The 22,818-nt window shown below is 39.2% G+C and overlaps 1 protein-coding gene across 1 annotated transcript in view; it reads right to left on the bottom strand.

The window, feature by feature from the left end:
* LOC117948226 (CUB and sushi domain-containing protein 1-like) overlaps window positions 1-22,818 on the bottom strand; it is a 306,260-nt gene that overhangs the window by 70,062 nt on the left and 213,380 nt on the right. Inside the window, exons 26-31 of the mRNA XM_034877777.1 lie at window positions 20,959-21,085; window positions 20,233-20,444; window positions 17,791-17,982; window positions 15,439-15,577; window positions 11,338-11,525; window positions 9,550-9,744 (exon numbers count right to left, since the gene is read on the bottom strand). Coding sequence (XP_034733668.1) covers window positions 9,550-9,744; window positions 11,338-11,525; window positions 15,439-15,577; window positions 17,791-17,982; window positions 20,233-20,444; window positions 20,959-21,085 — 1,053 coding nt within the window. The remainder of the gene's footprint in view (window positions 1-9,549; window positions 9,745-11,337; window positions 11,526-15,438; window positions 15,578-17,790; window positions 17,983-20,232; window positions 20,445-20,958; window positions 21,086-22,818) is intronic.

The raw sequence follows: 22,818 nt of genomic DNA on the forward strand, positions 1-22,818 counted from the left end.
GCTTAAAGACATGAACGTTATTGTGCTTCTAGCAACTGTCACACTCTGCTGTATTCGCTGTCGTTTTGTTGGCTATCCTTGATTACCAGTTCTGAGTTGCAGAACTCAGTTCATAGGTGTTTCCATTGGGGGTGATGCCTCGCCAGGCTATTCATGGACATCTCAGAGAAAGTAGGGATAGAAAACCGTAACTTACAGTACAGGCCAAAAGTTTGGACACACCTTCTCATTCAATGCGTTATTTTTCCTTTTTATTTCCTTTATTTTCATGACTATTTACATTGTAGTTTATCACTTTAAGCATCAAAACTATTAATGAACACAGGTGGAATTATGTACTTGACAAAAAGGTTTGTAATAACTCTCACTTATGAGATGATTCTAAACTTGCTGGATTTCTTGGAGTCCGACACTTCTGCCTCTTCTCCTAATGACCTTAATGATCCTCCAAAGCCAATGTAGCAGCTTAGGGCAGTAACCTTGTAGGATTCTCTGTTTAGTCCTGGTGCTAAACTGACCTTTCTTTTCTTACCACATCCTGAATGACTCCCTCAGCGGGCTCTGGTGGGTGGTGGTGGTATCCCACCCTTGCACTGTTCTAGGTCCAGTGCCCATTATAGATGTGCTATTTTCGTCTATTCTAAAATAATGTTTTTGAATATTCCTGCATCCTTGTGGTCTCCAAAGACTCTTGGAATTGCAAAAAGTGGGTATGTGTGGAACGCTGAGACTATTTGGGTTTCAAAGAACCCAATTGTATTCATGTGTGATGATAGTAGCCATTTCATTGTAGTGAATCTGTCATTGTAATGAATGTAATGATATTAACCCAAACTGCTGCAACAACTGATGAGACCTAATTGAGCATGAGAATGGCCACAGCGTAAACAGAAAAAAAACGTTTTACATGGTCTGTTGTGAAAGTGTGCATATTGGCCTGGACTTTGTTTTGGAAGATCTTGAATTGTATTTGCAAGATCTTGACTTTGACATGGAGAAGATGAAAAAATACTGAAACAATAATTTTTTTGAGATCTTGACTATGTTTTGCAAGATATCAAGTTTTATTTGAAAGTTCTAGCAAATCAAACAAACAACGGGCTAACCTAGCTAACTAGCTAGCCCATAGCACGCTAGCTAGTAGCCTATCTAGCTAGGCAGTAGCACGACATGATTACACCTTCTTGGTTGTCTAAATACATCCAAAGTTTATTTTGATAAGCATTACTAATACATGCCAATGTTGTGGTGCACGTAGGCGTCATTTCATCTCATATGCTGTGTCTATGATCCTATCCTGTCCTATTCATGTTAGCCTAGTTGTAGACATTGTGCTGTCATCACGCACTGCAGTAGGGGGGCCCGCCCTGATAATCCTGCTTAAAGGCCGGGTGACAGAATGCTGATAGATATCTTATACAGGTAAAAAGAACATAGTTTAAATTGATCTGGATTCAAAAGTAGGTAGTGGTCTTCCTTTACACATTGACCATCCTTTCTTTAACATTGACAGACAGGTCCGCCTGCCCAAACACACACACACACACACACACACACACACACAAACACACACACACACACACACACATTTTAAATTACAATGTTTTACTATTTCTATCACTATCTCTGTATTGGCTTGTACGTATAAATATTATTAATTTCTTTCACTATTTCGCAAATCAGTTTTGTGATAGGATACTAGAGGTCTCTAAACCTAGAAACTAGAGGTTATAAAACAACAATTCTACATACAGCATTATATATGGCAAAACAATTTCTTTCTGAGGTTTCAAAGGCATTTTATTCTCACTGTGTTGCACGATGAAACTAAATTAACATTTATTGAGTACATGTAGTGTTTGCTCAACAGTTTGTGGTTACTCTCTGAAAAGTCAATATAACAGTTCTGTTTATGTTTTTGAAAAAGCTCCAATTAGAACTGCAAGTCAACTTTAAAGTTTAAATTATTTAGTTTAAATATTTTCCTGTACTCTCACTACTACCTCAAAGCATTGCTGTGTGTGTGTGAGAAAGGATAAGGAAAATGAGACACAGACAGGGAGACGTAAGACTACAAAAGTGTTGTGCACACGTGTGTTCTTGTTTGTGTGGGGATGATCAAAGCCCATGGATGTGTTAGAGAAAGACAGTGACTTGCATGGCATTTTCAATGCATTTATTTGTCTGTATGTCAGAGGGTGTGAGTGATCAAAGCACGTGTGTGTGAAGGCTTTTGATAAGGCTGACACCTGAGCCTAGAGCTGCACCATTGGAGGATTGTGGGTAGATCAAGACAAGACCTCTAGACCTGAAGTTTGAATGCAACAGCACAACAAGAATCAATCCAAAAAAGTATCAATCGATACAGTGTGCGGGTTCAGGTGGAGTGAAATGAAAGAGGGTGATTACTCTGATGCTTTAGGAAAAGTATGAAGGGATAGAAGTGGGGAAGAGGAGGCTGAGTGGCTGGAAGTAAAACAACTGTTAAGCAAAGGAGTAGAAACTAAACCAAGTTTTGCTGTATTTGTCATTCCAGGCATGTAAATCGGTTTTACTGAGCAAGTCTTAGCCAATAAAAAAGGCCCCTCTTAATGTCCACACTCACAGTCTCACTGGCTATGACATGTGTTCCTAATGAGTTCGCAAGGGCTCAGGCCTGTCCCACTCTAAAACCGGAAAGTGCTTCAGGGCTCTCCGGTGGACTTTTTGAGCCCTTTATGCACAGTTTCCACTGAGCTGCTTGAGGGAATAACCCTCAAGGAATGTCAGAGGATGTCCAAAAACACCCAAGGAAAAAAAGAAAAAACACTGAAGAAGCTGGAAAAACATGAACATAGCACCAGTGATTTTTATAGTATGGTAAATGTGCTGTGTGTATATAGTGCTTCTCTAGTCTTAACAACTACTCAAAGCGCTTTTACAACATACAGGAAACCCTCACCATTCACACATATTCAGACACTGTGGCCGAGGCTGCCGTACAAGGTTCCACCTGCTCACCAGATAAATACTCACACACATTCACACTCCGATGTGCAGCATCGGGGGCAACTCGGGGTTCAGCGTCTTGCCCAAGAACACTTTAACATGAGACTGCAGGGCCAGGGATTAAACCACCAACCTTCCGATTGGCAGGCAACTGCCCTACCCCTGAGTCACAGCCGCCCCTAAGCACCTAAGCACCCTGAGTATTGCATGATAATGACTATTCTTTTTAAAATCTTTTTCAGGCAGGCCTATGACCCAGGCAACATATCAAGTTACAGTGCTGTCCCATTTCTCATACACCATTTTAACCTCTGTTCCCTTGTGCTTTCACATATCCACTGAGTACAGAGGTGATGATAATTAAAGTCAGTTAGGGATCACAGCCGATACCGTGGGTGGACATTAGGACTGGGCCACAGAGGTACTCACACTACCAACCAAAACAAGACAAGAAGTGAGGAGGCCAGAAGAGGTGAGAAAAGAAGTGATAAGAAAGCACCATGAGTGTATGTGTTGGGGGGATGGCATTGACAGATGTGCTTGTTGTTGCTGTTTTCCACACACACACACACAAAAACACACACACACACACACACACACTAATTTAATTGACCTCTGCTGGCCTAACCTGCAGTATGAATTTGCACACGCCCACATGCTGTTCACACACAAGGTTTGTAACTCTCTTGAGGGTGCTGAAGATGGAAGGTCTGCTTCTTATGGGTCATGCAATGGTAGTAGGGATTAATAGGCTTTTTGAAATTACAGTACACTGATACAGGAGATCCCACACTGTGCACTGACTCAGCACTAACTAAATTCATTCACTAAAAATGTTATCCTGCTGGGTTTGTGTAAAGAGGAAGGAACTACTGTAAAGAGGGTGCAGCAGAACACCCATCTCAGGTATAAAAAAAAAACCCGTACCCGTATGTTATACACTTTTTCTATGTTTATAATGTGATACATAGTTACTAAATACTGCTATATACTGAGAGGTCACAGTAAAATAAATGTATGTGTTGTCACTTCAATGAAAGGCATCACGATTTACAAAGTTCTTTTCCATTACTGTTTCACATTAGAAATTACAAGGTTACAACTGCAGTATATTTGGATTTATAGCTAGATTTCTGGTTGAACACTAATTGCGCACACAAATATACATGCACACAGATCGAAAGCACTGTACTTACAAATCATACAACAAAGCCTTAGAGCCATTTGGGGACAACATAATTTTTCTGCTAAACTTAACCACTTTTGAGCCAAATCTAGCCAGTTGGATTTAAAAAAAATAAAACAACAAGGATAACAGATTGGAGTAGTGATACACTCGCCAGCTTTGAGTGCAATGGGCAATGCTCCCAGCAGCAGGAAAGAAAAATTGAAAAGAGGCACACAATTAAAATGTGAATGTTTCATTTCAACATATTGTCTCAAAATGATTGAAACAACAAGGATGAAACTGTTTGGGCACTATATTGTTAGCTAAGTCCTACATTAGCTGCAATATATTCATATGTATCAGTATATTCAAATGTTTGTATTGTTTTAGCTTTGTATCCTGTAAACTGGACCATGTTATGCCCATTTTCAGGTTCATAATTGAATTTAAAGGTTATATCAGGATGTGCCATGCTAGCAGCATAAGCGAGCAAATATTCAAATGTTTCAGCTGATGACATAGATGGCCCTGTCGATTTTGACCAGCTCTCGGAGGATACACTCAGAAACCTGTATTTCACTCCAAACAGCATGGATGTTTTTTTTCCAGGTTTGTATGCATGTGGAAGAACCAGAGATACAAAATCCCAGAAAAAGTGTTTATTTTTTATAATATGGGCACTTTAAGTGCTGTATTTTAGGGTGTTGACATCCATGCTGGATGACCAGTGTTGCCCTTTTATACAGTCCTCAAATTTTAGGACACTGCATCCAAACAGTTATCCTACTGTAACTTACAGACAGGACCACCAATGAGTTTTTATGACCAAAACAGGAAACAACACGACTAAGTTAGATATACAAGCCATAAGTGAAGCTGGCTGCTATACAGGCCTGGCAGAGCATCACTAGGGAAGATATCAAGTGTATGTTTATATCAAAGGGCTTTGACTTGAGTCACCCACTTATTTATTTATTTATTTTAACCAACATTTATCCCCAGGGAGTTTCCCTGAGAGGAAAGCTTCCTTTTTCCTACAGGTTCATGTATCGATAAAAAAGTGCATTTGATGATTTCATTTAAGGCTCTTTAAACTTGTTCAATACATTTTGATCCTAAAGTTGGGGAACTAGATATAAGATTCTTCACCTTCAAATATAAGTCAAAGATCAGCAATTTGTAGTCACTGTTTTACTTTAAATTCAATGTGCTGAAGTACAAAAATTTGTCACTTTGTAGATTTCCTGGACACTGTAAAGTTTTAGTAAATTTTAAAAAGAAATTAATTAGTATGTGTGTTTTTTTGGCATTCAATCTGTGACGTTCTTTTAGATTGAGCCAGATTGAGCCTCTTTATTGATACGGCTGATGCTCCTTAGAATCCCGGCCAATACAGCCACATGCGCATTTGTAATTGTCAAAAGAAAGTGTAATCGCCAAAGTACATAAGTAACTCAGTGAGCATCAGTTTGAGTTTAAAATTGAATGACCACAGGGCCATAACTCAGAGTGCCATCTTTTAGTGTTATTGAATTTTCAGATACTGTGTCTATTTTCTGCTTTCTCTTCATTTCTCAAAATATATTTTTTTGGAAGTCATTCAGTTTACATCTTTCAGTTTCTAAGGAATAGATTATAGGCTAATTAAAATGTGTCCCTACCCATTGCAACCTTTTTTTAATATACCTGCATAATGTTGCACTTGCTTTTTAAAAGTGAACGATTTCCCTCACATGGCCCTTTGCAACTTAAACATGTGAACATTATGAAGTGCAGGAGATTAGCAGTTATTTCATCCTACCCAATGTTTCCCTTAATGCACATGCATGAAGAAGATAGAGTTGCTTTTACAAAAGATAGTCCTTAGTAGGTCAGATTGCCTTTCAGAATGGTCAGTATGGTTGGTAAATAATGTCCCTTTGAGAGAGTGACAGTATTGGTACATGTGTTGCAATATGAGAGACTCCGTTAACATTATTGTTCGTCAGCGCTAAATATCTTGTTAAATTAAAAATAGCGCAGCAAGCCCGTGTATTTTGTTTATTGCCACTGCAGAGAAATACATTTTGTTTATGCACGCTGTTGTTTTCTGCTGACACTTATCAGGCTTGCCAATGCTAACGCAACCAGCATGGTGGCAACAAGGATTCTACCATTTATACTAGGTGTAACAGCTGACATACAGTACGTAATATACACAAGAGTCTTGCGCATTACTTCACATTCGGAGGTGAGAGAATTCAAATCCAAGCTGACACACAGGCTACACGCTCAAATCAAATAATTTAGTTTGGAATTCCTCTTTAAATGTTTTATTAAACATATTGTGTAATAAAAGGTTATACATTCAAGTGTGTTTGCATGTATAAACAAGAGTGGTGTACTGTACTTGATGTGCATGTGTGTAAGTGTGTTTGTGTGTGTGAATACTGCCTCTAGGCGGCACTCAATAATAGCTACGTCTCCATCTCATTTCACTTCTCTGTCTTTCACCCTCTCTCTCTTTCGCACACACGCAAACACACGCGCACACAAACACACACACACACACACACACACACACACGCACACATACACACACACACACACAACCTTATCAACAGTCATGGAGAATTCCTTCTTTCTCGCACCAGCTCTTAGTTACCATGGAAACCAATAAAAGAGCGGTTTAAGATGGGAGGGGTGTGTTTGTGTGTGTGTGTGTGTATGTATGTGTGTGTGTGTGTGTGTGTGTGTGTGTGTGTGTGTGTGTGTGTGTGTGTGTGTGTTCGTGTGTGTGAGAGAGAGAGACAAAAAAGGTATAGAGAGCCAGAGAGAAATAGTGAGAGAAAAATATTGAGTGAATCAGACGCACAGGTGGGAGGAAGGTAGAATAAGAGAGGAAAGAGAGTGAGAAGTAGTTATAGAGAAAAGGAAAGAGGAGGAGAAAGAGGAAAGTGTGAGGGGGTTTGAAAGGAAGGAAGAGAGGGAGTGTAAGTGGAGATGTATTATTTAAAGAGGTCTCACCCTGTCTAATGAGTTTGGTCTAAAAGCCCCAGGAGCTGCCCAAAGATAGAGAGACAGACAGACAGACTGAGAAACTCCCCTAACTATGTGGGGAGAAAATTCAATGTGAGCAAGATTACTATGTAGGACTGGATTTTTTAAAACCGTTCTGCTTTGATTATTTGAACTGTCCTATGCGTAGGTGACAGCAATCTCAGCAGATCCATGTATCTGGGACACAGAAAGGGTCTGGGCCAGGAACCAAATTTAAGTCTGTCTAACTGTGAGGAAAGAGAGCAAGCATCTCCACTGAGCAGGGCTAATAGGGTTTGAATCTGAGCCAATCAAGAACTTCTAAAACACCATGTACTACACCGTCTAAAAAAATAAAGTCAATATACACATTTTTTTGCAATTTATTAGATTAAAAGCAATAAATGTTCCAAGCTACTGTATAATATGACAGAGTAGCCCATATGATACTCTCTGCAATGTGATATACCCAGAATGTGTGCTGTAGAAATCTTAGTGTGTAGGCTAATAAAGTGGATCAGAGCTTAAAAACTGAAATGCATTAATTTGTAACAGTAAAAAGCTGTATTAAACGCACATATTATACAATTACAGTACAATGACATGAATCAATTGCCAGATGAAGTTCAAGGCGTTTTAGGGCTTCAGATCATTTTTTTATTTGATTGAAGACCATTATGTGGTTAGGCTTCAAATTTGACTAAAATATCAATACTTGGCTTCTGTTCATTAATACATTGTTGTGAGAGAAAGCACCTAAACATAACACTGAATCAATTTCAGGCACCACCATTTGCTAATGAACACACTAATGAACGCACCCACAAAAAAGTGTAGCCACTTTGTCAAAATAGATTAATTCATCTTGGGTTGCAGTAATTTGCAATTTGTATAAGGCTCTGTTCTGGGGCCTCCCCGCACATCCACATGCACACGTGGAAAGTACACCTCCCTGCCCTTATGTGCATGTATGGAAAGCCTTAAGCAGCGAGAGCAGCAGGGCAGGATCCCCATAGGGTACAGAACAGAGCAGCATCAATGACAGAGACACGGCATTGTTTAAGTCAGTCAACATGAATTTAAAAGGAGGAGTTGGGGGGAAGGTGGGTTGCAAGCGTGGGAAAAGCAGTTTAAACAGACCGCGCTATTTGGAAATCCAATCCAAAGAGGGAAGTGGCTGAGCCATCAGCTGATGGGCTGGCTTAGGAACATGAGATGAGATAATAGCCAAGCTTGACTTTGTGACCTGCCAGAACTTATGCGCTGCTTCATGCATACACATTCAAGACAATGATGTTAAAAAAAAGCAAGTTATTTTGCTTTTATTAAGAATCAATTTTCCTTAAAATTATGCTACTCAAAAACATTACCGCACTATAACACAGTCACTGTATAAGTAAATACTGAGACAGTGTGTGTGTGTGTGTGTGTGTGTGTTTGTGTGTGTGCGTGCGCACTGCTGGACAAAAAAAGTACTACCGATACATTTCCAGATTTGAGATTGGTTAAGTAACTGTAACACATCCAAAGTTGGTAAGTGCCAATTTTATCTTGAAATAAACGACTATAAGTTAATGAGCTTTTTTCTAACGGTTTGTTATTTGTTGCTGTTCTCAAGCGGCTTCTCCAACTGCAATTATCTTATCTTTATTCTCTCCCACCCCCTAACCCCCCCCCCCCCTTCACTTTCTCTCAGACATTATTAAACAGAGCTTTCACAGGAGCCATTTTCAAAGTGTTAAGAGTTATAAGTGTACAATGTCTCTGTGTGTGTGTGTGTGTGTGTGTGTGTGTGTGTGTGTGTGTGTGTGTGTGTGTGCGCATGTCTTTTTTTTTTATTCATTCCTTGTCCTGCCACCTTGCCTTGTGGCTTATTTGAATTTTTTACCCATATGGCGCCAGGTCTCTGTCACTTTAGAGTTCACACACACATGCACACACATCCCGTATACACTCTGAATGGCATTTTGGCAGGTGCCACTTCCTCACCTCTCTGAGCTGTCAATCAATTAGACAGTTCAGTCTTCCAATCCCTGACAGACTCTATGTCTCCACGTCTCCAAAGTTCACCCACAAACGTACACACACACACAAACGGACACACACACACACAAACGCATACACGGACACACTTAGAATTGTAGGTCTTTGACTTGTAAGTCTCAAAATATAAACATTATAGGCATCATAAATGTAGTATTTATGGCAGAAAAGGTGTATTGAACCGCATTAGATTGTACAGGTGTACCTAATAAACTGGCCACTGAGTGTTTGTGCAAGCAGTTGTTTTTTAATAGTTTAACATAGGCAGGGTTTGCCTCACTTTCATCAGCATGGTGCTTGTAAGGAAGCAGTTCTTGATGTGTCTTTCCTACCTTTACATGAAGGCAGAGCCTTGTCCCATACCGGCTTCCCATCATTCCCCATGACACAGGTGATGGTATCTCCGCCCACTATTGTGTAGCCATGGTGACAGTTGTAGGAGACCTGAGATCCCAGTTTATAGTCATATCCTGTCCGACTGGCATTCATAATGTTACCAGGGTCAAAACAGGCCTCTCTTGGTTTTTCTGTGAAGAAAAGAGAGAGTTTGTGTATTGGTCAATGACAAGATAAAACTAATTTGGAATACTACTAAACTATAGAGGTTTTTATTTATCATAACGTATTAGTCTATAATAATCATAACTAAGCAGGAATAATAAAGCACAATAGTTGGGCAAAGAAAAAGAGGGTAAAACTGAGAAAGTCTGTTAACAGGAAAAAAATCATTTATGCATTTGAATAAAGGACATTTTCAGATTCCATTAAGAATGTTGGTGGTAATATTGGGCCACATTTATTCAATGATATTTGTTGACTTTTAAAGGTTTGAATATTGTAGTATTGAATATCCTCTATTAACCCCCCCCCCCCCCCCCCCCCCCCCCCCCCCCCTTCCCCATGGGAGAAGAAGAAACAAAAAAGGGTTATTGTGGAGTTAAGAAGACTCAAAACTGTCTTAACTCTATGACTTGCCATTGCACCAACTTGTTTGCTTTAATGTGATCACCCCAAAAAACAAGATATTGGGCTTGACAGAGGGAAACCAGCAGAGAACACGAGAGAGAGGTGGAGGGCAAGATGGAAGTTATATAAGGAGATGATTACGGTTGTATTTTAATTAGAGAGATGGCAAATGAAAGGTAGGGAATTTATGAGAACAGTACAAAGGTGTGAGGTAGCGTGAGGAGACAGACAACAGAGGAGGAGATAATCTTTTTTTAATTAGAGATAAATGGAGCGCGAGAAAGAGAGAAAATACTATATAAAACTCGACAGAGCAGATCTAGTCTAGAGTCAGTCAAACATCTTATCATCAGCTTTGCATCGACTATAGCTGTTAAATCACCCCCAGTCAAGTAACATCTGTAAAACCAGGATGAGTCCCAATCTGTGAAAATAAACAAGTCATGGGCTGACATGGAGCAGCACGCCCTTTCAACTGAAAAACATTTCAGATGTTCAGCAAGGGGGGAATTAATGGGGTAGGCAACTGAAACTGTTTTCCAGTCGGCACACCACTCCTGTATCGACATTTAAATCATTACACTTCATAAACACAGTGACAATGACTGTTTTTATGTTAGTGTACATTACACAAATACAAGGCCAAATTTCCTGCTTTTTGTGGCACAAAGCAATCCATCTGCACATGATTTTCAGGTGCAAAAGCTTTAGAAAATCTGGCCCACACAACATTACCAGTAAAGATGTAACACAGCATTGATTTTTTCCCCCTACTTCATCATGAATAATAATCAAATCTGTTGGCTAGTTACCGATATGTTTTTTTTAGCTTCGAACTTAATTAGGTCCATAGTGCAGTGCTATGCGGAGATTGCCAATTGATAACTATTTCTGCTTCTTTACTATGAATACGGTCACCACCTAAATACCAAGGCTGTAATGTACTACTTCCACTACTATCATTACTACAACAACTTTTACAACAACTGCTATTAGTAGCATTATTACTTGCTATACTTAGCACAACTAGTCAATAGTCTGTAGCTTAGACTGTCTTATACATTATCTTAGAAGAATGTCAGTATCCTAAATGTGGCCTTGCTGGAAAATGTATGAGGAGATTATAATGAGGAAAAGTTTTGGGGTTTAATTACCTCTATATTCGATGGCAAACCCAGACATGCCCAGTGAGGCATCAGATCTGAATGCCAGGAAGAGACTGTTACTACTGCTCTCTATTCGCTCTGGGGCATGGTTGCCTTGGAGACTTGCTAGTAACGGCCCATTAGAGTCTTCACCCTCATAGATGTGCAGGAAGTCGTAACTTGGCTCCATGTTGAAACTGGGGTAAAAAAACAAAACAGAGAAAAATGGGTTCAAAAATTTAGTAAGATTGACTTTGTAGTTTGTTCGTGTCCAAACAGTTAATCCGGTATCCTCTTTATTTAATAACTGGCAATTAGTTTGTGCTATCTCTCTTCTAATCATCTGCTCATCTCACTTTCATTTGACATTTTTTCTGGATGTGTTTAATGCATTAAAAATGAAATATTAAAATTGTTGTTTTCCTTATGAATTTAAGACAGCAATATAAATTGAAAACACATTCATTTAACAGATTTTTTGAAAAACGGAAAAAGAATGTGTTCTGCCGCAAAAAGCAGTCATGCAGTATCATCTATATATTAAAGTGATCATCCTGTTGTCTCATCTTGAAAAGACATGTGAAAATGTATCTTGATTTATTCCCTCAGGTGTGTGTATGTGTTTGAGTGTAACCTTACACAAATACATGCCCCTAATTTTTTAACCTGCAGCCTAAACCAAGAGTAGATCCTGATGTATGTAAAAGTCTTGCTGGTTTGCACTTATGACAGCTTCTCCTCATCTATCTGTACATACATGTCATTTGATCCCAATGAGGGTACAAGTATAGGAACAAACACACACACAAAGTCTGTGTTTTCTCTTACAGTGGCTGTTTTATAGCCCTGTCTCCTCCCTGTCACAAAGAGACAAATTTGTATGTGTGCATACAGAAACGCACACACGGACACACTTAGAATTGTAGGTCTTGAACTTGTAAGTCTCACAAAATCTGAAGAAGAGAGAAAGAGAGAAAGAGAGAAAGAGGAGGTGCATTGTGTATGTACCCTGTGGAGTTTTTGAGCACCAGGGGTGCTGTAGAACAACATATAGACAATTATTTTTTGGGGCTTTTCCCTTTATTCGATAGTGAAAGTGGATAAACAGGAAAGGGGGAGAGAAAGAGAGGGAACAACAGGCAGCAAACTGGTTAAATTCGAACTGCTGCCAAGCAGTGACATGAGGTAATAAACAGTTCTGCTAACAAACACTTCCAAACATTTAATGAGGTAGGAAACAAAATTCACATTAGCTTACACACAATTTATTTGGGTGAGAAAGGTAAAATGCAAAAAGAATATCTTATAGACCAAACAGAGATTTTAATATAAAAATATTTACAAACAAAACTTAACTGCACATATGCCCTTTTTAAACTGACAAAGCATTAAAATGATCCATGCTAATACCTTTTGCATTAGTGATACATTCTGGGTTTGAATGCTAAATCTACTAAATGTCCCAAAAAGAACATAAAAATGTCACAGAGCAGAAATGGAAAAACATTATAACCTCTAATGGCCAAAGAAAAGTAGTACAAGATTATGTTAAGAGTTGTGTGTAAAACTTGAGAACTTATATTGTAGCTCGTTTAGTATTGAATTATTTGTCTTGAAATACATAGCACAAGTCAAATAAAACAATAAGTACTCTCATTATAAATTAATGCAAATACCTTACCACTGACTATTAATAGTAAGCATACATTTATAGAACATATTAAAATAACATCTTGTCTGGCTGATAACTTTTAGCACTACTATTAAAAGGCCAGTTGGATGTGAATGTTCAAATAATTGTTATACTGTATGATATACAAAATGAGTTCTTACTTCAGAAACTCTGATTTGACTGATCAAAAGACCGAGTGATTAGTAACGGGTTCAATAGAAGTCTATTCCAGCTACGTTTATAAAACACAATGACTAGGTTCAAATTAGATCAATAATGAAAAAGAAAAGGCATACAGCCTTCACAAAACAAGCCATATCAATACAACTTAATCAAAAGTAAAATTAAAAGATACAACAAAAGAGAATGATCTCTCCAGCTGAAAAACTTGAAGCCAAAATTGGGTACTTCTTTCTCCTTTGGCAATCTGGAGTGAATCAGCTTTGCTTTTGTCTCCTTTGCTACATCTCCAACCTTCACTTTTGCCTAAGTCATAAGTCCATAAGCACTGTGAATTGTAACATATACACCACTGAAGCACAATCAGGACTTGAAATGTACTGTTAACACTGCCCTATAACCAAAAGAACAAAACATGGAAATGGTCGGAAATCCCTTTCATTTACACACAAATTTTACTTTCCAAATCAAGGCAAGATTAGTGTGTCTGCCAACATATAGTGTTGAATAGTCTTCATATAGTGTACAAATCAAATTACTGTATGTCTTCAAGAATGCGTAAGAAATTACCAATGTGTTCACACCGATAAAGAAAACCAGTAGTAAGGAACATAAGCAAACGATGTCAAGAAGGGACTCATTTTTCATCTTCATCTCATCTGATCAGTCCAATAGACAGAGCTGTGAAAACTGGCCAAAAAGATGTTTGAATGTTTTTTTCTATAAAACACAGCTAAGCGGACAATCAAATTTAAATGATTTTTAAAAATGTAATAACAATTATTTATAACAATAATAACTCATTTCAGCAGATAATTGCTGTTAAACGACAAAAACAGCCCAGAAACGGGTACGAGAAAGGGACAAGAACGAGACAAGGGAACACAGCACAGATGCGCCCAGTGGAAATGGCTGTTAGTCGCTACTAGTTCTTTGCCATCTTCTTGGTGTGTGAGCCCCTTTAAAGGCCCTGACAGTCAAGAGCTAATCAAATATCTCCTGAAGCTTTTTAAGATAAGATCATCACACTACAAACTAACCATGAAGCTACTTTATTCATGTAAGAAGTGCATTTTACTGTTGTTTATCAGACTAATTAGTTTTTCAGACAAATGGGTTTCTTAGTTACATTAAGACCCTTAACTGTGTGTTAATTAACATCAGACTAAACTGGACCTGATCCCTGCTTATACAACACAGACCAATTTGTTACCCTGTGTGGGCCTCAGTCATGCACTACCCTTAAAAAATAAACTCAAACTAAACTCGTGATACATTTCTATTCAAGCCATAAGAAAACATTCTTTGGGGATGGGGCTAAGAGTAAAGGGGGAAAGCTGCCGTTGTTCATCCCTTCTGAAAAAAATCATTCAGTGGACTTCCGGGCACTGCAGACATTCAGCTGCATGTCAGCAATACAGGAAATCTGCAAACTTTCCCTTAACTTAGCATCTAATGGTAGCAGTAGCCAAGACTTTTTTAGGCAACCAAATGTTCCAATTAATTTTGACACATTGTGAGGGGAGTCAAAGTTCAAGATTTAAACATGGACAACACCCAAAAACAAGTTCAAAGCTATTTAACATACACAGAGCCACGGAGAAGCATTGCTAACCCTCATGTTTGACAGGTCGACGTGTTACCACTCTCCTAAAGCATCCCCTACTTGAAAGTAGTGATTGATGCTATAAACTTGTTAGGAAAATGTTTATTGAGGTAATAAATCAAGTAAGAAGTAGAATAATTTCCCCTTAGACTTTACTATAGGAACAGACTTCTTTTAGCAACCAGTGGAGTCGCCCCATGCAGGAAATTAGATAGAATGCAGGTTTAAGGCACCGGCGCATAGGCTTCACTTTTTCGTCCGTTATTTTTAACAGTCTATGGTTGCAATAAGTCTTACAGCAAATAGCTTATGAATGAAATCATTGATCTTAAGAGATCTTACCTGGTTAAATAAAATAATTAATTGGAAAATACAAGAGGAAGGTCTAAATTCCCACAGTAACCTTTAAACTTGGAAATAATTGTTGAAAAAAAATGTTTAAGTTATGTGGACCGTTTTAAGGTGGAAAACAAATCCTAAATCCATTCGGTCAAAAAGGTCGGAAAAAGCGCCTGGAAGGCAGCAGGCGGCGAGCACAGATTAGCTCCACTCCTGGTTTCAAGCTTGAGAATACATACAGTATGAGAATAGTACATAGTATAAGCAAAGGTTTGTGTACACATAGACACAGTTTTAAATTGATGTGGCTTACCTTTTAAAGATGAGAGCAATAACAAAGTCAGGGTTGACTCTGATTCTCCAATCACAGTCTTTCCCAGGGGGGTAAGGTTGGGGGTAGTTAGGAGACAGAATTACTCCAGAAGGACCGCTGACGTTACCCCCACATGTTGCTGGAGACAGTGGGAGAGAAAGAGAGAGACAGAAAGACAGAGAAAGATGATTACACAGCATTGGGCTTGGGGTAATTTTGAAAGAGAATCACCCCTGATTGACCACTCATATAACCCCCACAGGTCGGCAGAGTGGAAGAGAGTAAGTTAGTGATGGGAAGTATGGCAGGGATTGGTTAGGAGAGACAGAATTAGCCCCAGTGGAATGTTGATATTACCTCCACAGGTAGCTGGAAAGGGCGAAGAGCAAAAGAGAGCTAGAGAGAGAGACTGTGAGATTTAGACAGAGTATAAGGCTGGGGGTAGTAGGCAGAAAGAATCACCCCTAGCGGTCCTGTTATCCCACAACAAGCCAGAAAGCAGGAAAAAGATATTGGCAAGAGAGACAGATAGATGCATTCAAGCAGCAATTTGGTGATTTGAAGGAAGAATTTGAAACATGGAGAGGTGTCTTGGGGCTGGCAGGTGGGTGTGAACGGATTATCAACAGTGAAATAGAAGTAAACAAAGGCATTAACAGTTGCAAATCACTCACAGACAGACACGCTTATGCACCAGACTGTTGTGTATAATGTTGGTTTAATCTTCTGAGTTTTTTGAACACCCAGGGATTCACCACCTGGGGTGAAAGTGCAGAGAAGGAAGCGCTCGCAGGCTAAGCTAAGCAAAAATGAAAAAGATTTAAGCCCTACGTTTTATCTACAGTCGTGCAAAATGTGAGGTCACTGGCAAAGAGTCAGAGGCAATATCAGGAACAAAGCATACTGTGTTTAACAGGCATGGTTACAAGGAATATTACTAGTCTATGTGACTCCGCTGGAGGACTTCCCAATGGTGCTGGCTGATAAAGAGAAGGAGAAGGCAACATAAAGGGAGGCCGTTGCTTGCTGTAAGCTAGGGGGTGGACGCCATGCTACTTGCTGCAGAAATCTTGCTCACATGGTTTACATCCCCCCTTCAGCTGGGTCTGATGTCATACCTCATCCTGGTCCCTGCAAAGTTAAAATTCCAGCGGCCCAGGAAATGTATGGTAATCTCTGGTGATGTTCCTTATCCATCTTCTCTGACTAACTCAACATGATATTTTATGTGTAAGACAAAATTGAACTGGATATAGCCGTAAATCGGGAAATACAACGTTACCCCAATAAAAATGCGTAGTTCAGTAGTTACTACTTGCTAGAAAGTATGGTTAGACAAAGCTGTGGACGCGTTTTGTGCTTACATACTACGATTTAAAGGTTGCATGGTGAGGACAATGAAGTGCTCTTGCTGCATTACAGATTGTATCTTTTTTTGCACTGACTCTGTTATCTCTACTCAAAAAGGACAGGCTTCATGGGTAGGAATCCCTCTCCCCCTTGAGAGAGAGTTAAGTATGTCAGAAGGACCTGAAGAGGAAATAAAGGAAGGAAAACACACCTGAAAGTGGGAGAGTGAAAAACAAACTGCAGCAGGCTTGTGTGAGTGAGGGAAGGAGTAAGATTTGGAAGCTCACTGGGCTATAAGTAGCAGGTGGGCCCGATGGTGGTGGTGAAAATAGAGAAAGAGAGCAAACAAGCACTGTTCAACCGTTTTCAAACAGTGTTACCTCACTTTTTAAACCGCCTTTCTTCTCCTGTGCACATGTGTCATCATCCCAGTTCTGAGTTTAGGAGATTTTTGTGATCCATGTTACATTTCCATGTGGTCTTCAGCAACAGTGCTCGATGCTTATCTTGGCCACATTTTCTTTAGCACCTGTTCAACTTCTCCTTGAATCTTAAAGAGCATGCCTCCAGTAAGGAAAACCATCTGATGCTCCAGCAGAAGCATCCTTTGGGATTAGAGATCACCTCACCAGCAGGTTTCAGTTTATTTGTCTCCAGAGAATGTCAGATATGGCAGAACAACACAGGGGCACCTCAGGGACCTGAACCGTCTTGTTTGATGTTACACTCTACGTTTCAGACTTAAGATACAACTGTGGATCATTCCACTTCCAGAGTTTTTGCACTCAGTAAGATATTGTCTGATGTATTCATTAGAGAATTTGATGGACAGTATCTAAAAATCTAGTAATATCTAGTTCATATTTAGTCCGCATATTTTAGTAAGCAGTATGACATTGAAGTTTAAAACTCATTAACGTCTGACCACAGCATCATAATTTATTTTTATTTCACTTAATCTCAGTTTGGCAGTCAATGATTCACAGAACAATGTACACCTACCGGCACAGGTTGGAGGGTCAGGTTGCCAGTAGAATCTGTTATCCATCTGTACACATGTGATGGTGTCTAGGCCTTGCAGCTGGTAGCCTGGATCACACTGGAATGTCATACTGTCACCAGGCTCTTTACTGTCCCCATATCGAGAACCATTTACAGGGATGCCTGGGTCATTGCATGTTGTTGCTGTAGTGGCTGGAGAACACAGACAAGGGGAGACAGAATCAGAATCAAAATTCGATTTATCGCCAAAGTACGTAACATCAGCAGCTGTAGACAAAGAAGTGAACACAAACCGGGTATTTAAAAATGGCTTGCGGTCATAAGGTGGGGGGGGGGTACGGTCAGGAGAACCTGGAAGGGCCCAGAAGGTGAAGTGACATCTCTCCAGCTACCAGTCCACACTCCGTGCTTTGGTCCATACCAACCGGCAAGCCTCCGGTTCCCAACCCAACTCCCTACGGACTGAACTACTGCCACCCCTTTAGCGGCTCCCCCTCAGTGTAAGCTGTGAGCTTGGTAGGGTTCCACAACAGTCTTTAAATATAATGGAGTGCTTACATCGCATCAAACAATGTTTAAAGATTACAAAAGGCCAAAATCTTTAAAGAACATTGGAGCAATATGCATTATGTGTCTAAATGGAATATTAACATACTAAATTTTAAAACTGTGACTAACACTAAATATTAAAATACTGCATTCAGTATGTACAAATGGATCTTGTATAATCAATGTTTATCAAATTCCAGTGGTTTCTAGAAAATGAGTGAAATATGGCGTTTGGTTTGGAGTTGTTGGGTACAAAACTGAGTCATGGCCAAAACACTAGCAGAATATTGAAGCCGGCCTTCTGGAATACAGTCTACACTAAACATATAAATTACCTTTTGCACAAATAGCTGGTGTACGGCCAAACATAGTATTATAACACCATGTTTATTAGGACTTTTCATTACAGAACAGTATTATCAGGGACACCAAGAGGGAAGAGGATAAAATGAGAGAAAAAACTACATGAGAAAGAAAAATGTAGTAACATCAACCCTAAAAAACACTTGCTTAATAAATCCACAAACCTTGCTTTACATAAATCAGTATGGTGGCAAATACCGTTCCCTTTGCTTAAGTAAATCAGCAGTGAGGTAAATATATGGAGTCATTACCATAGTAATTGAATAATGGTGTCTTGATTAGCATTTTAGTGAGTGCAAATATTTATTGTTTTAAATATGGGAAGAAAGAAAAAAACTAAATGTGTGTGTGTGTGTATGAGAGAGAGAGAGAGAGATTGAGCGAGAGCGAGAGAGAGAGAGAGAGAGAGAGAGAGAGAGAGATAGAGGTATTAACCATTGGATGTAAATATTTTTGACTGGAAATGTGCATCTCTTTAAAAAAGTTCTGACAGTTACGTGAGTGGGACTTTGTGCGCACTTGTGCATGCAGATTCATGTGAACATCAGAGCAAGTAGAGGTTTACAGTATGGGCTCATGCAAGAGGTGTGTGTGTGTGTGTGTGTGTGTGTGTGTGTGTGTGTGTGTGCGCGCAAGGAAACACGGTTGTACGTGTCTGCTTTTGATTGATTTTGCTGCTACAGTAGTTTGCAGTGACTTTGTCCAATGATTCTTAAAGGATGGTGCTCAGACATTTTGGGTCAAGTGGTTCAAACAGCAAAGGCCATCCCTGCACCCAAAGGGCACAGTTATTGTCCAGGTTGCCCTTTCATTAAAAAATGAAAAGAAACAGCAGCAATAGTTTGTTTATTGACATCTCTTTGAGAGAGTATGGGTTTTACAAATTACAATTTTATGCGTTATAGTTAATTTTGCAAGTTCGAAACCCCTAAAAAAAATGGAAATTACTTTGTTCATTAGCCTATTACAATGATATCTTTCGCATATTTTTTATTATTATCATTATACTATCATTACATTATTCTTATGAATCCATTTCTCAAATACAAATTTCACAATGCTGTTAAATGGCTAAACTCAGCACTTGTAGTATTGCTGCTACATCTTCTGGTTTTCTAAACTTTGGGGTACGACGAAAACGGAATCACAGTTCTCTGGTGGGCTCCTTCAGTACTTACTGTAGTCCCAGGGTGAGGTATTACGTTTCTCATTTGATTCTTTGGCTAACTGTTTTTCAGAAATCCTGTTAAATGGAGCATTAATACCAGATTAATTATCTTATAGTCAGTATAAATGAGGTTAATATAATACCTAAGAAACTATATGCTGATGAGTTTGTTAATTACCTAATCAATTGCTAATTCAGTAATCAGCTTTTCTTCATTAATGGGTGTGGCGGGTAGTGAGACAGACCACCCAAATCAGCTATTTAGTACAACCATGGCACATTTTTCAATTGTTTTCAGAATTCCGTGTTTCCTCTACCAAGTGAACTACAAGTTTAAGGATTGTGATTTAGAGTCTACTTACTGGAAAACTGTATTGAAAATCCTTGCTTGCTGATGAAATAATCAGAATCAAACTGCAGTGTGAGTGTGTTGAAAGTTGAGTGGATATCTTCAGGTAAGGCTGGGCCGGACCATTCTTTCAATAGGATCCCCCCGTCTGATGGTGCAGATGGACCATCCCAAACTCTCAGGATATCGTGGCCAATCTCAGTGTCAAAGACTATGAAGTGGAGGCTGAGGAAACGCAGAAAATACAGAGAATTTCAGAGCTCCAATATATACATAACTGTGTATGCAGTAGTTTTACCAAAGTCAAGTCAACCATAAAATAAAGTTAAGCAGAGATGAGTATAGACAGAACATACAAATATGGCCACATGCAGGCACGAGCGCGCACGCATACACACACACGCACACACACACGGAAGAATGTAGTAGTGGCCACAATGTGTTAGGCAACATGATGGTGGCATAATGACTAATGTGGTGTACTCACTTACACAGCAGTGGCTTTGACAGTGAACATGTATCTATAATTAGTAAATTTATCATTATCTGACAGCCTTGTGAGTGTTCACCTGTATAGTTTATGTAGATGGAGTTAGCCAGTAAGCAAACCCAATCTTGGCCAGAGCAAAGCAAATACTTGTCTTGATTCTTTATGAACAAACATTTCTTAGTTTCCTTTAGTTCCTCCCCATACTCACAGTGGCTTCAGTGCAGTGCCCATACCCTGCTTAATAATTACCTGATTGTTTTGCCTGTGTCAGCCTCTATAGTCCAGGTACAGTGGAGGTTGTTGTCATATGGAGCAGGATATCCCGGAGACAGAATCCGTCCTGACACTGCTCCGGTTATGTGACCTCCACACTCCGCTACAAGGACACAAGAGAAAGGGGGATCATCACTTGAAAAAATGCATATTCCCCCCTTCTCTTCATATAGGTCCATTGAAATATATCTGTCAAATTAGAAATACAGACACATTTCCTTATCTTAACGAAATGAACAAAGCACACGCAAAACCACAGCACGTATAAATCTACTACACATACTACTGCACACATGTAACTGAATAGATTCAACATAGCAGGAGCATTAGAGCATTTAACAAAGCAAGGATTGTGGGCAAAGCCATATATTGCAGGATTGCTGTACGGTTGCTATGAATTACAACTTCTCCAGTAGATATTGTGGGCAACTTGAAGCAACTTGTCCATAAAATCAACTCTCCTTATTAACGGAGACATTTAAACTGTATTGGAGAATATTAGTCTCTGAAGTTTTTATAAGATGGCCAGATAAAGAAAAGAAATCCTATAAAGTTACATGAATTCATCTGGTTAGTCATAATGAATCTGAAACCTAACAGATACAGATACAGCCTGATTTGTCGGTGGTTTGCTATTATTATTGTTCTTTTAGATGATTTGTTCATGTTCATCCTGTCACTGTGTCTCTCTTAATTAAAGGTCTTTACAGTTTCTCAGAACCGAGACCTGACCCATGACAAGAGTTGGAACAAGCAAAAAATACTTTCCCTAACTGGGGGTATGGTCTTGAGGGTTTATACGTCTAATATCAGATTGGATCTGAATGTATCAGCGCATACTTAGTATCAGCTGTGATCACGTGGTACTGTAAGTCATAACCTCAGCTGGAAAAAACATGTAGGGACTGTGTAAAAAATGTATGACATCAAACAATTGTTTTTGGGAATAAGATTCAAAGATATTGGTTAGAATATTATTTACTTCACACAGTGGGCCACACAATACTGGTGAAGGGGACAATGTGACTTTCAACATTTTTTTTTTACTTTTATAAATTAGTCTTGACCATAAACCAATCATTTTTGGAATTAGTTTCTATGACTTAACATTTGTTCTCAGGGCATTAGTATTATGTTACTGCTCTTTTTAACCACAGATTCTTGTTAATATATAGCACATGATGCTGCTGTTGGTGTTGCGTTCTCTAGGGTCTGTTACTTAACCTTGGGTGTACCTCATTGGGTCTGACTGGGCACTTTTTTAAGAAATTAATTAAAGCACATTGGGTTTGGGTAGGTTTTCCACCCGTTGGTTTTGGATCAGGTCCAGCATGTTGTCCCTGTGAAGACCTACTATATTCTCAATACAACTCAATTCTTCTTTCCAGTTCTATTAACGTTTCATTTCATCTCTATAAGAGGCGGATCCTCTGCTTTCCTGTAAATTGCTCTGAGGTGTGAAGGTTGAGTTAAATGAAAATCAGTTAAAAAGGGCTTGAATCATTAAATCAACCTTGAATTAATCAAAACTTCTGCTATACTGTTTCAAGGTTGGTGAATAACTTTGATGGCTGTTTTCCCTTACGGATTTCCCAACAGGGTTTGAAAAAATGCAGTTTAATCCATAAGGGAGAACTGGCTTTGTGTGTTATTTTTGTATTGTTTTCAGTGTTGAGGAACAGGGGAGATAGCATGACGCAAGGGAAAAGGCTGGGAGCAGAACTCATCATGGTAGTACACGGTGGCCCACTGAACCAGCAGATCGCTGCTGATTAGAAAACAGTTTGGTATGGAGACTGCTTCATATCAGTGTGTGCATTGTGTTAAGAGGGCACC

This window comes from Etheostoma cragini, chromosome 1 (genome assembly GCF_013103735.1).
Source record: "Etheostoma cragini isolate CJK2018 chromosome 1, CSU_Ecrag_1.0, whole genome shotgun sequence".
Lineage (NCBI taxonomy): Eukaryota > Metazoa > Chordata > Actinopteri > Perciformes > Percidae > Etheostoma > Etheostoma cragini.